This window comes from Oncorhynchus nerka, linkage group LG14 (assembly GCF_034236695.1).
Source record: "Oncorhynchus nerka isolate Pitt River linkage group LG14, Oner_Uvic_2.0, whole genome shotgun sequence".
NCBI classification, from domain to species: Eukaryota; Metazoa; Chordata; class Actinopteri; order Salmoniformes; family Salmonidae; genus Oncorhynchus; species Oncorhynchus nerka.
Window position 1 is genome coordinate 87,017,435 of NC_088409.1, and position 21,184 is coordinate 87,038,618.

General features: G+C 39.3%; 3 protein-coding genes across 3 annotated transcripts; all 3 read left to right on the forward strand.

Annotated features, from left to right (window-relative positions):
• The first annotated feature begins 608 nt into the window (after positions 1–608).
• On the forward strand, positions 609–3,462 carry LOC115142219 (putative gustatory receptor clone PTE01). Its single transcript, XM_029681678.2, has one exon. The coding sequence runs from the start codon at positions 626–628 to the stop codon at positions 1,559–1,561; it is 936 nt and encodes a 311-aa protein (XP_029537538.1). The 5' UTR covers positions 609–625; the 3' UTR covers positions 1,562–3,462.
• Positions 3,463–4,093: 631 nt separating this feature from the next.
• LOC115142220 (olfactory receptor 52J3-like) lies at positions 4,094–5,633 on the forward strand. The gene has a single exon (XM_029681679.2). It carries the CDS (start codon positions 4,123–4,125, stop codon positions 5,116–5,118), a length of 996 nt encoding a protein of 331 aa, XP_029537539.2. The 5' UTR covers positions 4,094–4,122; the 3' UTR covers positions 5,119–5,633.
• A 9,583-nt stretch (positions 5,634–15,216) lies between these two features.
• LOC115142221 (olfactory receptor 52B2-like) lies at positions 15,217–17,977 on the forward strand. The gene has a single exon (XM_029681680.2). The coding sequence runs from the start codon at positions 15,252–15,254 to the stop codon at positions 16,188–16,190; it is 939 nt and encodes a 312-aa protein (XP_029537540.1). The 5' UTR covers positions 15,217–15,251; the 3' UTR covers positions 16,191–17,977.
• Positions 17,978–21,184: the final 3,207 nt, after the last annotated feature.

Here is a 21,184-nt window from a genome sequence, read left to right on the forward strand (position 1 = left end):
TGAGTACTTTCCCCCCACTCTACTTAAATACAATTTAACCAGATAGTTTTAGATTTTTACTCAAGTACTAATTTACTGGGTGACATTCTAATTTAATCATTTTCCATTAAGGTATCTTTACTTTTACTCAAGTATGAAAGTTGAGCACCTTTTTCACTACTGGATAATACAAAAAAATATTGTATAAATCACGTGCATGAGCACTGCCGATCAACACAATGAAAATGAATGGGCAACCATGGCGCCGCGTCCTGTCTGTAAAGCCCTTAACCCTAACCCTGATTAATTTCAATTCATTCATTCATTTATTATAATTTATGTTGAACCCATGCTAAGTTGATCCTTTTCATTTAGCAATCAAAGCTCCACTACCTCATGGGATTCTAAGACTGACTCATAGCAGTCAGAAGGCAGCAATAAAAGAACTCTTCAAAGTCCAATAGGCACAAAGCAGTGCTCCACCCTGGAGGCACCTACATCTTCCCAAGATTCATGCTGTGCTGTTCGTGGAAGGTGATGCATTGTATTGTATATTCAACATTTATCCAATTTCATGTACATATTTCTTAGACTCATTGTCAACATTGTTCTCTCTAGGTTTCCAGTACCCCTCTGGTGAGCTCCGATGGAGAACGAATCCTTCAGCGTCAGCTATAAGTTAACTCTGGACCCATTTTTTATTCCACCTGGTGGAAAGTATCCCATCTTTTTCCTGGGCGTTGCTATCTATTCATTTTGTGCGTTCTGCAACCTGACCTTACTGTCCGTCATCGTCATGCAAAGGAACCTTCACAAACCCATGTATTTTATTCTCTTCAGTCTTCCTCTCAACGATCTGATAGGAATCACTGCGATGCTCCCAAAGGTGCTGTCAGACATTGTGACTGAGACAAACACGGTCTTTTACCCCCTCTGCGTTATTCAGGGGTTTCTGCTCCACATGTACGGAGGCGCGGTTCTCTTTATCCTTGCGGCTATGGCCTTTGATCGTTATGTTGCCATCTGCCAGCCGTTGAGGTACAGTACTATAATGACACCCAGGAATGTGGCGGTCATTATTTTACTGGTTTGGGGTCTTGACCTCCTCTTGATCCTACTGCTGTTCTCTCTGCAGATAAAGCTTCCCCGGTGTAGATCCTCCATAATGAATGTGTTTTGTGATAACCCCTCCCTTCTTAAACTCACCTGTGGTAATACTACACTGAATAATGTCATAGGACTGTTTAACACTGCAGTCATGCAGGTTATAAGTGTGTCCATTCAGATTTTTTCCTATGTGAAGATTCTGATCACTTGCTTGGTTACAAGAAAGTCTGACGCTAAGAGTAAGGCTTTGAACACCTGTGTGGCACAGTTGGTCATATTCTTCATATTTGAGGTTGTAGGAACCTTCACAATTTTATCACACAGATTCAAGATTGTCTCAGCTGACTTGCAAAAGATTATGGGCATGCTCATCTTTCTAGTATCTCCACTTATGAATCCAATTGTATACGGGCTGAATGCAAGTGAAATACGAATCACCCTACTGAAAGTATTTCTCAACAAAGTATCAGTCTGAACCAATTATAAACATGGTGTGATGATGGTGGTTTACGGTAATAATTTAGCCAGATGTGGGGCAGTGTATTGTTTTTGCACAGAACACATGAAACGAATAGTTACGTAATACTTCCTATTGGTAGTTCATCACTATTTCTGTGCTTTGTATTGGTAAGCAATTCACATTATAAACGTTGTGGTTCGAGCCCTGAATGCTGATATACCATGGCTGAAGGTTGTGTTATATCAAACCGTATACCACGGGTATGACAAAATATTTATTCTTACTGCTCTGATTACATTGGTAACCAGTTTATCATAGCAACAAGGCACCTCGGGAGTTTGTGGTATAATTCCAATCAAATCAAATGTTATTGGTCACATAACATGTTTAGCAGATGTTATTGCAGGTGTAGCGAAATGCAATATACCACGGCTAAGTGCTGTATCCAGGCACTCCGCGTTGCGTCGTGTGTTAGAACCGTGATATATTGGCCATACACCACACCCCTTCTGGCCTTATTGCTGAAGTATACCATAGCTTCAAATCATTCATCAAACTATCATTTCAACCTCATGGACTGGCAGTCCCTGAATCCCTAAAAGTCACTGGTAGTTGAAATTAGAGATTGTGCTTTTAAGTTGTTTCCCTTTACCTAATCTTTATTTATATCTCAATGTTTCTTGGTATTTATTTTAATTTAATTTTTCCATCATCAGAAAGCATTTACACGTTTCCAGAGGGAAACATACAAAGTTAAACATTAAGGTAAAATATGGGAGGGAACACTTGAAAATATATGTTAAGGTCTAATCTGTGATTGGTACATCCATTTTTGGACATTAAAATTAATTATCAATACCCATTGGTTCTTGAAGAATACAGTATAATTATAAATGCCTCATTATCTTAGTTCAAGTGTAGTACCCACATCAGGACCCAACATATACGCTTGTTTCACTCCATTGTAAACAAACACTCATGGTTAAAACTATCATTTTGATATCATGGATGGTCACTTCTTGCATCTATAGCTCTGTCTATAAATTTGAGAAAGATTACAGTTATCCAGACCATTTTCTAGCTCAGTTGGTAAAGCATGGTGTTTGTAACACAAGCATAGTGGGTTTGATTCCCGGGACAGTATGACTATAAGTGGCTTTGGATAACAGCATCTGCAAGTTGGCTGTTTACCAAAACAGTGGTGAGTTGTCATGGTTTACTTCTGTTGAAGGAAAGGCGGACCAAAACGCGGCGTGGTTTGCGTTCATCTTGATATTTAATTAAAGAAAGTACTGAACACTGAATACAAAAACAATAAACAAATAACACCTGCCTCTGATTGAGAACCATACTAGGCCGAAACATACAAATCCCCAAATCATAGAAAAACAAACATAGACTGCCCACCCAACTCACGCCCTGACCATACTAAATAAATACAAAACAAAGGAAATAAAGGTCAGAACGTGACATTGTTTTGTTTGAGCTTCAGATTGCCCTTAAAAGTAAATAGTATAAATACTATTTTTTGCCCTTGATTTCTATAGCACAAGGAGTAATTTTGCTTTTATTGTTCCCCATAAACATTTTTATTTAATATTTTATTGTTTTCTAAATGTACAATTTATTTTCTACTTTGGACTCAATTCAATCTGTAAAGCTGAAACATAACAGATTCTGCGATATAAATGTAAAAGTACATTTCCAATACAGCCGTCACACTGTATGCAGGCAGCGTTTACTGTGAATGCTGTCTCCGCTAAAGAGAAAACACTTTCATTTTCAATCACACAGTAAAGTTGAACTTCACTGGTATTGATTGAATAGAGCCCATTGTAGTTTTGGGACATTTTAAAAGTGTTGTATTTAATATGTGCTGATGTGGTGATTTTACAATAAAGCCTTTTCATAGGTCATTACTGAATTCAGAAAGAAATTGACATTTTATTTGTGTTAACGTTTAAAATATAGCCAATGTTATACCTACACTGTAATTTACCACAACATGACATCATCATGTATTTAAATACAGAAATGAATACATCAACATGCAATCATCCCAACAACCAATGACTTAGTCTTGAGTTACGTCAGAATGTGTGAGTGGTTCTCTGGGATTACAATCACATGAATCTGTTTCCTTTAAATAACTCACTACTGTACAATGAGTTAGGGCAATATTTCTGCTAGTGCCGCAGCTCTGTCCAAACTAGTTCAGAAAGATTGGCAACATAGTAGCAGGGAATTGTTTGCTCTTAGACAAAACGTGACAGACAGGTAAATCCTCAGGTAAGCTATACCATTCATCTGAATAACATTCCGTATACTTACATACACATTGCTTTAATGCAGAGTACATGTTAAGATAAAGACAATAAATGTTTTCAATTATAAACTACAATATGATTACATTTCAATTCACCATCTACAGTGACTGAATATAACCAATCTGATAATTCAGTAAATATGTTAATAAGAACCTTACATTAAGCTAGACTGGAGCTAACTAGCTTAAGATACATTGTTGCTAGTATTGAGTCAGATTTGCATACCAATTAGTTGAATAGTACTTTAAAATGTGTACATTAGATTTGCTTTTCTTCCTTTACAGGTATTTGACTATGTTGGTCCAGACTCTTAATCAGACATTCAGTTACCACTTGCAGATTGCCAGTTTTGACATCCCTACCCCAATGACCTACCCTGTGTTCATCATGGGTCTCCTGCTCTATCTGTTCTCTGTTTTCTGTAACCTGACCATCCTGCTGTTGATCATCACACAGCGGACTCTCCACAAGCCCATGTTTTACATCCTCTTCAGCCTCCCCCTGAATGACCTGGTAGGAATCAGCTCTATGCTACCCAGGGTGTTGTCAGACATCGTGACACAGACTCACTCTGTGTACTATCCCGCATGTGTTTTGCAAGCTTTTCTTTGCCACCTGTACGGGGGTGGTGTGCTTTTTGTACTTGCAGCGATGTCAATTGATAGATATTTTGCCATTTGCAAACCACTGCAATACCCCTCGATCATGACACCTTTTACACTATGTGTCATTATATCAGCTGCTTGGGGCCTGGACATGGCCATGGTATTGACCCTGTTTGCTCTTCAGTCCCGAGTTAAGAGGTGCAAGGCTTACATACTAAATATCTACTGTGACAACCCCTCTCTACTTCGCCTCTCATGTGGAGAAGATGTCACAGCTAACAACATTTATGGTTTGGCTATGACAGCGGTTATGCAGATTATCAGTGTTGGTATTCAGCTATTTTCCTATATTAACATTCTTGTAATATGCATAATTAATCGACAATCTGACACCAAGAGCAAGGCTGTAAACACCTGTGTTGCTCAGCTAGTGACATTTCTTCTTTTTGAATGTACTTCCACCTTTGTAATACTGTCATATCGCTTCCAGAACATACCTCCTAATACACAGAAACTGTGCGGTATGATGATCTACCTGCTCTTACCAATTATTAATCCAATTATATACGGGATGAAAACAAAGGACATCAGAAAAGCATTTTTCATGGTGGTGAGGAAGAAAAAGATAGCGTTCAAGTGAATATTTCATAACTGTCAGCTCCATACTGGTTTCCTGTGTGTCTTAGGGCTCATGCGTATATCTCCGCTAATCACATGGAAAATGAATCTGTTTCGGGGCAACATCCACTTACTCTGCTGATGTAGTGTAGGCCGATCAATCCCCTGTCATAGTAAAATACCTAACATCTGTTTAATACCTTTCTTCCTTGACTTGTTTTGAGAATACAATTCAATCTCATTTTGTAAACTGGACATGTTAGGCAGTGGCCTTTTTAAAGGTATGTTTTACTCATGTATTTTATGGGATATCTTAATATATGCATAAAGTTGTTTCATATAAACTGATATATTGCAAGGTGACCTCAGTGTGGAAAATTCTGTCATGTGAATGAGTAGTCCTGCAATTTCCCAAGCCACCCAGACTGAACCACTTGGTCCTGTATTATATTGTTCAATCAGCCAAGAAACCCTATGACATATTATCAATAAGTGTCATTAGGAATGTGACTGTGATTACGAATTATTAAATTGAAAATGAACTGCATCAGTCTATACAAGCCTCTTATGTCATTGTACTCGAGCAGACTATGAGACAGCTGTATGTGTAATTGGTCATCTTACCCAGTCCCAATGATTTAAGATAAGGCCTTTAGACAGCTTTATGGTTTACACAGTCCCAATGACGTAAAGGCCCAGTGCAGTCAAAAATGTGAGTTTTCTGTGTTTTATATATATTTCCACACTTAATAATGTGAAATTGTGAAAATTATGATAATGCCCTTTTAGTGTAAGAGCTGTTTGAAAACATTTCAGCCTGTTTTGGTTGGATGGAGTTTTGGTCACCAGGCAGTAAATTGGCAGTAAACATCTCTGCCAATAACAGCTCATTTTCAGTTTTTCCCTCCCCACTAAGAAGACTCAGCAAAATTCTTGATTAAGAAATTGCTCTTTGCTATTTTTGTTTCTTTTTGACCATTTTAATTGAAAACAAACACAACATGGTACTTAATTGTTACCCATGTATGATTTGATATTGAGATAAAAACAGCTGCATTGGACCTTTAAGTAAGGCCTTGTGGTTGTGTACTGTTCAGTTAGGAGGTGTGACTGTTAGGGGTCATGTGTGACGACAGCTGTACTCCACAACCGGGACAGCAGCACCATGGAAACCCAAGGGGACTTCCTTTTGTCTCTCTGTCACAGTTTACCTGTCTTCCGGGGCTGTATCTATAATCACCACAGTACTTTGAGCTTAGTCAGTCAGAGCTTGGTCTACCGATTTGCATACTCGTTTCATTCACATTGGGCTGTTTTAAAACGATAGTTCAGACAAATTTCAAATGTACAGATAACTGGCAAGTATATAGATTATGAAAGTCAGCACCCGAAAACGTGGCTTAGTTTACTACTCACAACATATCATTATCATCATTGAATGCCAAACAATGGGAGGGGTAGAACCAGTGCTTGACTTTGACTGAAATAGGTGCCGGTGCTCATTTTGGGTGCCGGTACTGTTTATATTTAGGTGCAGGAACTCCACAATACTTTTGAGCTAATATTCTATAAAAGGAACAGGAGATCAAGCAGTAGAACATGTGTGGCACTAACATAAAACTGCAAAAAATGTTGGAAAGAAAGGAACTTTATGTCCTGAGTACAAAGTGTTATGTATGGGGGAAATTCAACACTTCACTGAGTACCACTCTTCGTATTTTCAAGCATGATGGTGGCTGCATCATGTTTAGGGTATGCTTGTCATCAGCAAAGACTAAGGAGTTTTCTCATGATAACAATAAACTGATTAGAGCTAAGCACAGGCAAAATCCTAGAGGAAAACCTGGTTCAATCTGCTTTCCAACATACACTGGGAAATGCACCTTTCAGCAGGACAATAACCTAAACCACAAGGCCAAATATAAACTGGAGCTGCTTACCAAGAGGACATTGAATGTTCATGAGTGGCCTAGTTACAGTGTTGACTTAAATCGTCTTGAAAATCTATGGCAAGACATGAAAATGGCTGTATAGCAATTTATTTATTTTAATTTTATTTCACCTTTATTTAACCAGGTAGGCTAGTTGAGAACAGGTTCTCATTTGCAACTGCGACCTGGCCAAGATAAAGCATAGCAGTGTGAACAGACAACACAGAGTTACACATGGAGTAAACAATTAACAAGTCAATAACACAGTAGAGAAAAAAAGTGGAGTCTATATACAATGTGTGCAAAAGGCATGAGGAGGTAGGCGAATAATTACAATATTGCAGATTAACACTGGAGTGATAAATGATCAGATGATCATGTACAGCAATGATCAACAACCGACTTAAAAAAGTTCCCGGTGTGTATAGACTTACCCAGAAAGGTGCCAAAGCAATAAGACCCAAGGGGGTGTGGTATATGGCCAATATACCATTGGCATGTGCCTGGACACAGCCCTTAGCTGCGGTATTGGCTATATATCACAAACCCCTGAGCTGCCTTATCGCTATTATAAACTGATTACTGACGTAATTAGAGCAGTAAAAATAATATTTTGTCATACCAGTGGTATATGGTCTGATATACCACATCTGTCAGCCAATCAGCATTCACGATTCAAACAACCCAGTTTACAAGATGTCTTTTCTCAGGGGGTTGAATACTTATGCAATCATGATATATAAGTGTTTTCTTTTTCTTTAATTATAAAAAAAAATTATAATAATTCTTCCACTTTGACATTACAGAGTATTTTGTGTAAATCTTTGACAAAAATGTGTAAATCGTTGACAAAAATACATTTAAATCCATTTCAATCCCATCTTGTAAAACAACAACATCTGGAAAAAGTCAATGGATGTAAATACTTTCTGGAGGCACTGTTAATATTGCAATACAGTTGTTTTAAAATGTTATCAAGAATTAGATCAGGGTTCCCTAAACTCGGTCCTGAGTGCTACAGCTTTCTTCTCTCAGCTGGTGGTGAGCATCCTGGCTCAGAATAGGTCTATCTCCTACCCCCAGGCTCTGCTCATCCACCTGTACGGAGCTGGCTCCTTCACTACCCTGACTGCCATGGCTTATGACAGGTATATCGCTATCTGCTGTCCAAGAAAGCGAAGGTCTTTAGCCATGAAGTGCTTTGAAAGGCCGGTCATTACTAGCCTCGAGCTAGGGCCATTTCCCGGCTAGCCAAAGAGGTGGACCAGCCAATACTTGGGCTACAATACCTCCTTTGTGAAATTGTACTAGACCCTTTACTGCCGTCACGGAGCCCCGTGGTTTTAACAGGCTCTTTCGTTGCGACGTCACCGGATGCCCATCTGCTAGCCCTAGCCCGCTAGCTGTCTGAATAACCGTATATCCTGCTCGCCTAGCATAGCAGGGACTACTGAATTTGCTCCCTGACTCATCTAGTGCTTCTCATTGGACCCTATGATCACTTGGCTACACATGCCTCTCCCTAATGTCATAATGCCTTGTCTATTGCTGTTTTGGTTAGTAATTATTGTCTTTATTTCACTGTAGAGCCCCCAGCCCTGACGAATATGCCTTAGATAGACCTTTCGTTTCACCCCCCACACATGCGGTGACCTCACCTGGTGCCCCTAGAGACAAATCCTCTCTCATCGTCACTCAATGCCTAAGTTTACCTCCACTGTACTCACATCCTATCATACCCTTGTCTGTACATTATGCCTTGAATCTATTCTTCCGTGCCCAGAAATCTGCTCATTTTACTCTCTGTTCCGAAAGCACTAGACAACCAGTTCTTATAGCCTTTAGCCGTACCCTTATCCTACTGCTCCTCTGTTTCTCTGGTGATGTAGAGGTTAACCCAGGCCCAGAAGCACCCAGCACCACTCCCATTCCCCAGGATAACCATAAAAGCCTTGGTTTCATGCATGTTAACATGCATTTTAACTCTAAGTTTGTTTTATTCACTGCTTTAGCACACTCTGCCAACCCTGATGTCCTAGCAATGTCTGAATTATGGCTTAGGAAGGCCACCAAAAATCCTTAAATTTCCATCCCTAACCATAACATCTTCCGACAAGACAAAACTGCCAAAGGTGGTGGAGTTCCATGCCCCATTCAAAAAATGTAGAACAAAGAACAGATATATCCCTGGGTTCACCCCAGACTTGACTGCCCTTGACCAGCAACAAAATATACTCTGGCTTTCTGCATTAGCATCGAATAGCCCCCACAATATACAACTTTTCAGGGAAGTCAGGAACCAATATACTCAGTCAGTTAGTAAAGTTAAGGCTAGCTTTTTCAAACAGAAATTTGCATCCTGTAGCACTAATTCCAAAAAGTGTTGGGACACTGTAAAGTCCATGGAGAATAAGAGCACCTTCTCCCAGCTGCCCACTGCACTGAGGCTAGGAAACACTATCACCACCAATAAATCTACGATCATTTCAATAAGCATTTTTCTACGGCTGGCCATGCTTTCAACCTGGCTATCCCTACCCCGGGCAACAGCTCAGCACCACCTGCAACACCTTGCCCAAGCCCCCCCCCCTCCCCCACCCCGCTTCTCCTTCACCCAAATCCAGACAGATGAAGTTCTGAATGAACTGCAAAATCTGGATCCCAACAATTCAGCTGGGCTAGACAATCTGGACCCTCTCTTCCTAAAATTATCCACTGAAATTGTTGCAACCCCTATTACTAGACTGTTCAAACTCTCTTTCGTATCGTCTGAGATCCCAAAAGATTGGAAAGCTGCCGCAGTCATCCCCCTCTTCAAAGGGGGAGACATTCTAGACCCAAACTGTTAAAGACCTTAATCATCATACCCTGCCTTTCTAAGGTCTTCGAAAGCCAAGTTAACAAACAGATCACCGACCATTTCAAATCTCACCGTACCTTCTCCACTATGCAAACTGGTTTCAGAGTGGGTGATAGGTGCACCTCAGCCACATTCAAGGTCCAAAACGATATCATAACCGCCATCGATAAAAGACAGTACTGTGCAGCCGTCTTCATCGACCAGGCCAAGGCTTTCGACTCTGTCAATCACCACATTCTTATCGGCAGACTAATCCTTCGATTCTCAAATGACTGCCTCGCCTGGTTCACCAACTACTTCTCAGGTAGAGTTCAGGGTGTCAAATCGGAGGGCCTGTTGTCCGGACCTCTGGCAGTCTCTGTGGAGGTGGCACAGGGTTCAATTCTCGGGCCGACTCTTTTCTCTGTATATATCAATGATGTCGTTCTTGCTACTGGTTATTCTCTGATCCACCTCTACGCAGACGACACCATTCTGTATACCTCTGGCCCTTCTTTGGACACTGTGTTAACTAACCTCCAAACGAGCTTCAATGCCATACAACACTCCTTCCGTGGCCTCCAACTGCTTTTAAATGCTAGAAAAACGAAATGCATGCTCTTCAACCAATATGTGGACAACTACAGATACCTAGGTCCTAGGTCCAATCCAAAATTAAATCTATAATCGGCTTCCTATTTCGTAACAAAGCCTCCTTCACTCATGCTGCCAAACATACCCTTGTAAAACTGACTATCCTTGACTTCGGTGATGTCATTTACAAAATAGCCTCCAAAACTCTACTCAGCAAACTGGATGTAGTCGATCACAGTGCCATCTGTTTTGTCACCAAAGCCCCATATACTACCCACCACTGCGACCTGTATGCTCTCGTTGGGTGGCCCTCACTACATATTCGTCACCAAACCCACTGGCTCCAAGTCATCTATAAGTCTTTGCTAGGTAAAGCCCTGCCTTATCTCAGCTCACTGGTCACCATAGCAACACCCACCTGTAGGACACGCTCCAGTAGGTATATTTCACTGGTCGTCCCCAAAGCCAACACTTACTTTGGCCGCCTTTCCTTCCAGTTCTCTGCTGCCACTTACTAGAACGAATTGCAAAACTCACTGAAGCTGTAGTCTTATATCTAACTCTCTAACTTTAAGCATCAGCTGTCAGAACAGCTTACCAATCCCTGTACCTGTACACAGCCAATTCGCATACCGCCCCAACAGATCCACAGATAATGCGATCTCAATCGCACTCCACACTGCCCTTTCCCACCTGGACAAAGGAACACCTATGTGAGAATGCTGTTCATTGACTACAGCTCAGCGTTCAACACCATAGTGCCCACAAAGCCCACAACACATCTGTAAGCTGATCCTCAACACTGGGGCCCCTCGGGGGTGCATGCTTAGTTCCTCCTGTACTCCCTGTTCACCCATGACTGCGTGGCCAAATACGACTCCAACACCATCATTACGTTTGCTGACAACACAACAGTGGTAGGCCTGATCACCGACAACAATGAAACAGACTATAGGGAGGAGGTCAGAGACCTGGTAGTGTGGTGCCAGGACAACAACCTCTCCCTCAATGTGGGCAAGACAAAGGAGCTGATTGTGGACTACAGGAAAAGGAGGGCCGATCAGGCCCCCATTAACATTGACGGGGCTGTAGTGGAGGAGCGGGTCGAGAATTTCAAATCACCAGTGAACTATCATGGTCCAAACACATCAAGACAGTTGTGAAGAGGGCACGACAAGTTTATGAAACTGTGGGTTTGCACAACTGAATAATTTCTGCGCAAACTGTCAGAAACCATCTCAGGGAAGCTCATCTGCATGGTTGTCCTCACCAGGGTCTTGACCTGACTGTAGTTTGGCGTCGTAAGCGACTTCAGTGGGCAAATGCTCACCTTCGATGGCCACTGGCATGCTGGAGAAGCGTGCTCTTCACGGATGAATCCCGGTTTTAACTGTACCGGGCAGATGGCAGACAGTGTGTATGGCATTATGTGGACGAGCGGTTTGCTGATATCAGCGTTGTGAACAGAGTTCCCCATGGTGGCGGTGGGGTCATGGTATGGGCAGGCATAAGCTACTGACAACTAACACAATTGCATTTTAATCGATGGCAATTTGAATGCACAGAGATACCGTGACGAGATCCTGAGGCCCATTGTCATGCCATTCATCCATCACCAACTCATGTTTCAACATGATAATGCACGGCCTGGCACAGCCCAATGTCACAAGGATCTGTACACCATTTCTGGAAGCTGAAAATGTCCCAGTTCTTCCGTGGCCTGCATACTCACTAAACATGTCACCCATCGAGCACGTTTGGGATGCTCTGGGTCGACGTGTATGACAGCTGACACATTTTCCTGGGGATTTTTTATTTAGCTAATTTGATTACCGTGGGGCCATGGACATATACTGTAGGGGTTTACTAAGGGTTGGCGGATTGGTCGGCTGTTTGAGACAGTAAAGTGTGCTTTGCTATTCTAATCGACTTTTTGGAATTCAAAATTACAGAGATTGTCTTTCATAATTTTGTCAGTTATGCGTGGATGTGTATGTTCAGAATTTGTTGTTGGAATGTCATTCCTAAATTTGCTAATCTTGCCGACGAAAAAATGATTAAAGTAGTTGGGAATATCAGTTGGTTGTGTGATGAATGAGTCATCTGATTCAATGAAGGATGGAGCTTAGTTTGCCTTTTTGCCCAAAATGTCATTTAAGGTGCTCCAAAGCTTTTTAGCATTAATCCTTTAAATCATATATATATTTTTTCATAGTACAGTTTCTTCTACTTTTTGTTCCGTATCATAACGATTTCTCGGTTAACATTGTTTGCCAATCGGCTATGCAGCCAGACTTATTTGCCATTCCTTTTGCCTCATCCCTCTCATCTGTACCATCCACAGAGATGTAACAGTTTTTACTATCTAAGTGAGTTTATAAACTGGGTGGTTCGAGCCCTGAATGCTGATTGGCTGACAGCCATGGTATATCAGACCGTATACCACGGGTATGTCCCAATTTTTTTTTTACTGCTCTAATTACATTGGTAACCAGTTTATAATAGCAATAAGGCACCTCAGGGGTTTGTGATATGTGTTGTGCATAAGAACAGCCCTTAGCCGTGGCATATTGGCCATATACCACACCTCCTCGGGCCTTATTGCTTAATTAAGATAGTCAGGATATGAATGTTATCTTTTAGTAGCAAGTTACCGATTTCATGCACTTTGTTTCTTAGGCTACATATGTTAATGTAAGCCATTTTTTTTGCAATTTTTGATTTTTATGCTTTACTGGGAGGATTTTCAGAGGTAGGCATTACAGTGATATTTGTGATTGAGCTGATGTGAACTGCACACATAGTGAACTGCATAGAGTGGGCTTCCTAATAGGGCAAATAGCCTCTGCGCTAACTCATATGCACACAATACCCCAATGCCCCATATTGACAAAGTGAACATGTTTTTAGATATTGTTTTAAATGTATTGAAAATGAAATACATAAATATCTAATTTACATAAGATTTCACACCCCTTCTAAAAAACCTTGGAGAAATACCTTAGGCAGTGATTACAGCTGTAAGTTTTAATTACAGCTGTAAGAACATTAATTGTCTTCTTGGTAAGCAACTGCAGTGTAGATTTGGCCTTATATTAGGTTATTGTCCTGCTGAAAGGTAAATTAATCTCCCAATGTCTGGTGGAAAGCAGACTGAACCAAGTTTTCCTCTAGGATTTTGCCTGTGCTTAGCTCCATGCCATTTCTTTTTTATCCTAAAAATCTCTCCAGTCGTTAATGATTACAAGCATACCCATAACATGATGCAGCTACCACTATGCTTGAAAATATGGAGAGTGGTACTCAGTCATTTAAAAAATATATATATATTTCACCTTTATTTAACCAGGTAAGCTAGTTGAGAACGAGTTCTCATTTACAACTGCGACCTGGCCAAGATAAAGCAAAGCAGTGTGACACAAACAACAACACAGAGTTACACATGGAATAAACAAGTGTACAGTCAATAACACAATTGGGGAAAAAAGAAAGTCTATATACAGTGTGTGCAAATGGCGTGAGGAGGTAAGGCAATAAATAGACCATGGTAGCAAAGTAATTACAATTTAGCAGATTAACACTGGAGTGATAGATGAGCAGATGATGATGTGCAAGTAGTGATACTGGTGGTGGCAGCATCATGTTTTTCAGTGGAAGGGACTGGGAGACAAGTCAGGATCGAGCAACGACCCTAAGCACATAGCCAAGACAATGCAGGAGTGGCTGAATGTCCTTGAGTGGCCCAGTCAGAGCACGGACTTGAACCCAATCGAACATCTCTGGAGAGACCTGAAAATAGCTGTGCAGCGAAGATGATCTCGGGGTCCAATGGTGTTGTAGCGGGGTTGTACAGACGTGAGAGTGCGCCAGGCTTCACATTCTTGGACCCCAGGTGGTGGGAGATAGTGAAATGGAAAAGAGTGAATAACAGGGCCCATCTCGCCTGCCTGGAGTTGAGGCACTTGGCAGTGCGGAGATATTCCAGGTTCTTATGGTCCAATCACACCAAGAATGGATGCAGCCTTCCATCGCTTTGGTCGAAGAGATGTGGAGTGAATGAATACTTGAAAAAACATACTACTACAAAAACAAATCCTAAACATAAAATTATGTAGTGGATAGTTAATAAGCACTTTAATTTATTTTTCTGTTTCAATTACAGTATTTTGTTCCTCATAATGAGTCACACATATTTTTCAAGACATGACCTCTCTTGAGAGACTAACCCATTATTTGAAGATCAACTATTAGATATCTCAGAGGAATGGCGAATGTTCCTCACAGTCTCTATAAATACCTTACCAAGTCATATGATAGAGTTAGTTTCTCTCGGAGTTTCAGGTAATGATTTCTCTAAAGCGTGAGTCGTATACATTTTACACTGTGATTTCCTCACTATATGATTTGTTTTAAAATTGGGTGTCATGACTCACCACATTGAGTTTTATAAAGAAGGGGTGCCTGGTCACAAGCAAATCATTTTTATGCTGTGGAAAATCAACTGTATGTAAAAGGTATTCATGAATACAAGCAGTATTCATCCATGGTCATAATCTTGTTCCAGTATGTTAACATAAATGTCAAGGTAATGTATTATTGTCCATTTTTTATACAGTTCTAGTATTTAGAACTACTAACATGTATTGATGAATTGATTTATTAATGACTCAACTATTCATCAGTTTTCATAATGTGATTATAATAATGTTTTCATTGTTAAAATGTATTGTAAACATAACAGTTGTTGTCGTACATCTACAGGCTTGAAGAGGAAAAGGTGAATCGGAGAAAATGGATGACTTCTCAAATGTGTCTTCTGTTTTGACACTAGAAGGCTTCAATATCCCCCCTGAAAGTGCATTTTCCGCATTTATTTTTGCCACACTGAGCTATATGGTCATTCTCTTCTGTAATCTGGTCCTGATTCTCACCATCATCCTCAATAGGAGTCTCCACCAGCCCATGTACCTTCTGCTGCTAAACCTACCCATCAATGACCTTATAGGCTCCACGGCACTCTTTACGCAGCTCATCAAAGAGCTTTTACTTGACACAGGGACCATTCAATACTCTGCTTGTGTCACACAAGCTTTCTTTATTCATGTCTATGGAACGGGAGCTGTGTTCATTCTGACTGCTATGGCGTATGACAGATACATTGCCATATGTTCCCCTTTGAGGTACAACACATTGATGACCAATGCTCATCTCAGGAAAATCATCACACTGGTATGGGTGTGTGACTTGATTTTAATTGGAGTGCTCTTTTTCCTGCTGCTTCGATTACCACGCTGCAGATCTCTGATGTCACACTCATACTGTGACAATCCCTCCCTGTTGAAACTGGTCTGTGCTAACACAGCCATCAATAACATCTATGGACTCTTTATTACTGCCCTCATGCAGGTCATAGTTGTTTCTACCATTCTCTACACTTACGTTCAGATACTTGTCACATGTTTTAGAAACAAAGGATCAGCTGACACTAAAAGCAAAGCTCTGCAGACTTGTGCTACACATTTAATAGTTTTTCTCCTCTTAGAGTGTTTAGGTCTTCTCACTGTTATTTCATACAGACTGAGCCAATTTCCCCCGCAGTTACGGAGACTCATAGGAGTTTCCACATTAATTTTCCCCCCAACTTTAAATCCAATCATATATGGTCTTAAAACAAAGGATATCAGAGTAAAAGCAATGCATTTCTTGCGGAAAAAGATCTTTCCATCCTAGGCTATGTTTTCAATAGTAGACATAGATTTGAAGAGAACCACTACATCATTTATCCAGAACTATATGAATTGTTGACATTTGTCACGATCTACTCAGTGCAATTGTATTTAGGCTATTTTGCTGTTTTTTACAGTCTGGCAGCTTGGTGTACCCCTTGTTGTTATCTTTATTTATAATAACTGTAAATGTATCACTTGTATTCCAAAACCCAGTAAATCAATTAACCACCCCGGGGTATCAAGAAATCACTCACCTGATTTGAAATGACATAAGAGTCATTGTTGGGTGCCATTCATTTTAGGCCCTAGGACACTAGTGTTAATCAGAGACTGATTTTGTTGGAACAAATTAAATAAACCCACAAATACACTTAAAAACGGTCTGGGTCAACCAACAACAGTCAACGTAAATAGAAGATCATATTTTGAATGAACTAGTAAGAATATTTGAACCCTGTGCTTTTTGTGGATTGTCAAGGTTTCACAAGACAATGTAAATCATAACGTCAATGTGGAGCTCTTAACTGCCTACTCCTTGTGTCCTCTCTCCTCTTACCTCCTCTCCTTCTCAAAACCCATTGGATGAGAAAGTCAGGGGTCCCTCCCCTGTGACCTTCTCCTCCAATGGGTTTTGAGAGGGAGACGAGGAGAGAGGAGAGAGGACGCGAGGAGTGCGAAATTAAGATCTTCCTAAAGACATCAAACTATGAGAGACATTTAAAGCCATTTGAAGCCCCCCTATGACAGAGGTCATTCATCCTGTGATATCTTTGATCATGGTTATAATAGTCTACATTTTAAAATGCATGAAGTAAAATAATGAAATTGCATAGCGCCTATCTTTCCTCCTTCATGGGGATTCATGTATAAAGATGGATCAACAACACAGATGGGGTGAGACACGGACTCATCTTGACTAGACTTATTGATCTGTGGACATATGTCTAAAATTGATCAACTGATTTCCAATATCTTCAACATTGGTCTGATTTGGTAAAATAATGTTGAATTTTAATCATGTCCAATTAATACTCTGGCAATATTTCCCTGGATTCTCAAATGCTAACACAAAAACAAATGGTTATATATCGGCCTATGCACTCCCTCTGCCATGTTATGTCTGGTCACATTAAAGACATGACATCATATTCCAATCAGTGTGTCTGCTGTGTAATGACCTCGTGTTTCAGTTGTAGGCCTACAGTAACAACATGGTTCCTCTTCTATCCATCTTACAAACCATACCACAAAACAAGACATATTTCAAATGCAGAAAACGAGACATACACATTTCTATTTAGGTCTAGAAATTGTCTTCATCTCTAAAGTCTGTGATGCTGATTACAACAATGTTGATGAATTGAATTAGTTCACAGCGCCCTCTAGTGTATTTGTTTTGCACAAAATACAGCCTAGAATCCAGTGTTTCACCATTGTTTCAGGTCAATGATTCAGTCTGGAAACTCTCCAGTAGAGGCATCAGCGTCCTCTCAGAAACGATGGGCGGTTTTAGCCCAAGTGGATAAAAGTGGCTTCTGAAGATTTGGTCTATTGATTGTAGTGTAACACCCTTCATCACAGCTCAGATACAACTCAGTTCCAGGCTGAATCAAAGAAATGAACCAATACTTAAAACGGATAGAAAAACAAATATAAAGTGAAAATGTGTCAGGCAAAGAGTAGTGAAAAGTTTTGTTTACAAATTGAAATAATTATTGAAAAAAGTTTATATTTTATGATGAATTTGATGTTAATAGAACATTTGTATTCCAGACGACAGTTTTCATAAATAAAACCAAATTAAAAATGAAAATATGTGTAGTAAATTGAAATAGGTTAAATATGTGTTTGTTTCTTTTTGTGGAAATTCAGGTAACTTGAAACACAATCAACTTACATGAATCTGAAATGTACATCATATATATATATATATATATATACACACAGTATTTGACCCTTTATTTAGATGTCTGGAAACAGAGGGGAGACAGGCAAGTGGGACAACAGTAGGAAGGGTGGACACATAGATTGAGCCCTGGTCTCCATGGGGGAGTGGTTTGTGACTGGCCATGCATGTTGCAGCTAAACAACAGGCTCTGCACATCAATACATTATATTACTGTCCACATTTTGCACATGCAGCTCAAGTCTGGAAATGGTCCGCTAACAAATAAATACCCCAACATATTTATTTGCACAGCGAAGCTAAAACTTAATTTGGCACTATACTCCAGCATTTTGGATTTTAGATCACACGTTTTATATGATGGTATTTTTCATACATATCTGTTTTACCATTTAGAAATGAATGCACTTTTTGTATCTAGTCCCCCCCATTTGAAGGGGTCATACATATTTGGACAAATTCACTTATTCACTCATTTGGTACCATATTCATAGTATGAGTATAGAACCAAATGAAAACTTTTAGTTTTACAGTCCAAATAAATACGTATGGGAGTGTACATTGATGTCCCTACTGTAAGGGTTTTCCTGTGGTGAAGGAGAAGCGGACCAAAATGCAGCGTGGTGGTTATTCATGTTCTTTAATAAAGGAACTAGACATGAAATAACTAACAAAACTATACATGTGGAAAACCAAAAACAGTCATACCTGGTGCAAACACAGAGACAGGAACAATCACCCACAAACACACAGTGAAACCCAGGCTACCTAAGTATGATTCTCAATCAGAGACAACTAATGACACCTGCCTCTGATTGAGAACCATACTAGGCCGAAACATAGAAATACCCAAAACCTAGAAAAACAAACATAGACTGCCCACCCAACTCACGCCCTGACCATACTAAATAAATACAAAACAAAGGAAATAAAGGTCAGAACGTTTCTAATATATATTGACGTCCCTATGGTTTCTAATATATATTGATGTCCCTATGGTTTCTAATATATTTTGATGTCCCTATGGTTTCTAATATATATTGATGTCCCTATGGTTTCTAATATATATTGATGTCCCTATGGTTTCTAATATATATTGACGTCCCTATGGTTTCTAATATATATTGATGTCTCTATGGTTTCTAATATATATTGACGTCCCTATGGTTTCTAATATATATTGATGTCCCTATGGTTTCTAATATATATTGATGTCCCTATGGTTTCTAATATATATTGATGTCCCTATGGTTTCTAATATATATTGACGTCCCTATGGTTTCTAATATATATTGACGTCCCTATGGTTTCTAATATATATTGACGTCGCTATGGTTTCTAATATATATTGACGTCCCTATGGTTTCTAATATATATTGACGTCCCTATGGTTTCTAATATATATTGACGTCCCTATGGTTTCTAATATATATTGACGTCCCTATGGTTTCTAATATATATTGACGTCCCTATGGTTTCTAATATATATTGACGTCGCTATGGTTTCTAATATATATTGACGTCCCTATGGTTTCTAATATATATTGACGTCCCTATGGTTTCTAATATATATTTACTTCCCTATAGTTTCTAATATATATTGATGTCCCTATGGTTTCTAATATATATTGACGTCCCTATGGTTTCTAATATACAGTATATTGACGTCCCTATGGTTTCTAATATAAATTGATGTCCCTATGGTTTCTAATATATATTGACGTCCCTAGGGTTTCTAATATACAGTATATTGACTTCCCTATGGTTTCTAATATTTATTGACGTCCCTATGGTTTCTAATATATATTGACGTCCCTATGGTTTCTAATATACAGTATATTGACGTCCCTATGGTTTCTAATATATATTGACGTCCCTATGGTTTCTAATATACAGTATATTGACTTCCCTATGGTTTCTAATATATATTGACGTCCCTATGGTTTCTAATATACAGTATATTGACGTCCCTATGGTTTCTAATATATATTGACGTCCCTATGGTTTCTAATATACAGTATATTGACGTCCCTATGGTTTCTAATATATATTGATGTCCCTATGGTTTCTAATATATATTGATGTCCCTATGGTTTCTAATATTTATTGATGTCCCTATGGTTTCTAATATATATTGACGTCCCTAGGGTTTCTAATATACAGTATATTGACTTCCCTATGGTTTCTAATATTTATTGACGTCCCTATGGTTTCTAATATACAGTATATTGACTTCCCTATGGTTTCTAATATATATTGACGTCCCTATGGTTTCTAATATACAGTATATTGACGTCCCTATGGTTTCTAATATATATTGACGTCCCTATGGTTTCTAATATACAGTATATTGACGTCCCTATGGTTTCTAATATATATTGATGTCCCTATGGTTTCTAATATATATTGACGTCCCTATGGTTTCTAATATATATTGACGTCCCTATGGTTTCTAATATATATTGATGTCCCTATGGTTTCTAATATATTTTGATGTCCCTATGGTTTCTAATATATATTGATGTCCCTATGGTTTCTAATATATATTGACGTCCCTATGGTTTCTAATATATATTGACGTCCCTATGGTTTCTAATATATATTGATGTCCCTATGGTTTCTAATATATATTGATGTCCCTATGGTTTCTAATATATATTGACGTCGCTATGGTTTCTAATATATATTGACGTCCCTATGGTTTCTAATATATATTGACGTCCCTATGGTTTCTAATATATATTGACGTCGCTATGGTTTCTAATATATATTGATGTCCCTATGGTTTCTAATATATATTGATGTCCCTATGGTTTCTAATATATATTGACGTCGCTATGGTTTCTAATATATATTGACGTCCCTATGGTTTCTAATATATATTGACGTCCCTATGGTTTCTAATATATATTGAGCGTCCTATGGTTTCTAATATATATTGACGTCCCTATGGTTTCTAATATATATTGGCGTCCCTATGGTTTCTAATATATATTGACGTCCCTATGGTTTCTAATATATATTGGCGTCCCTATGGTTTCTAATATATATTGACGTCCCTATGGTTTCTAATATATATTGATGTCCCT

What these genes read in the sequence shown, in the direction of transcription:
- LOC115142219 (XM_029681678.2), top strand. Translation starts at nt 626, where the DNA reads ATGGAGAACGAATCCTTCAGCGTCAGCTATAAGTTAACTCTGGACCCA.
- LOC115142220 (XM_029681679.2), top strand. Translation starts at nt 4,123, where the DNA reads ATGTGTACATTAGATTTGCTTTTCTTCCTTTACAGGTATTTGACTATG.
- LOC115142221 (XM_029681680.2), top strand. Translation starts at nt 15,252, where the DNA reads ATGGATGACTTCTCAAATGTGTCTTCTGTTTTGACACTAGAAGGCTTC.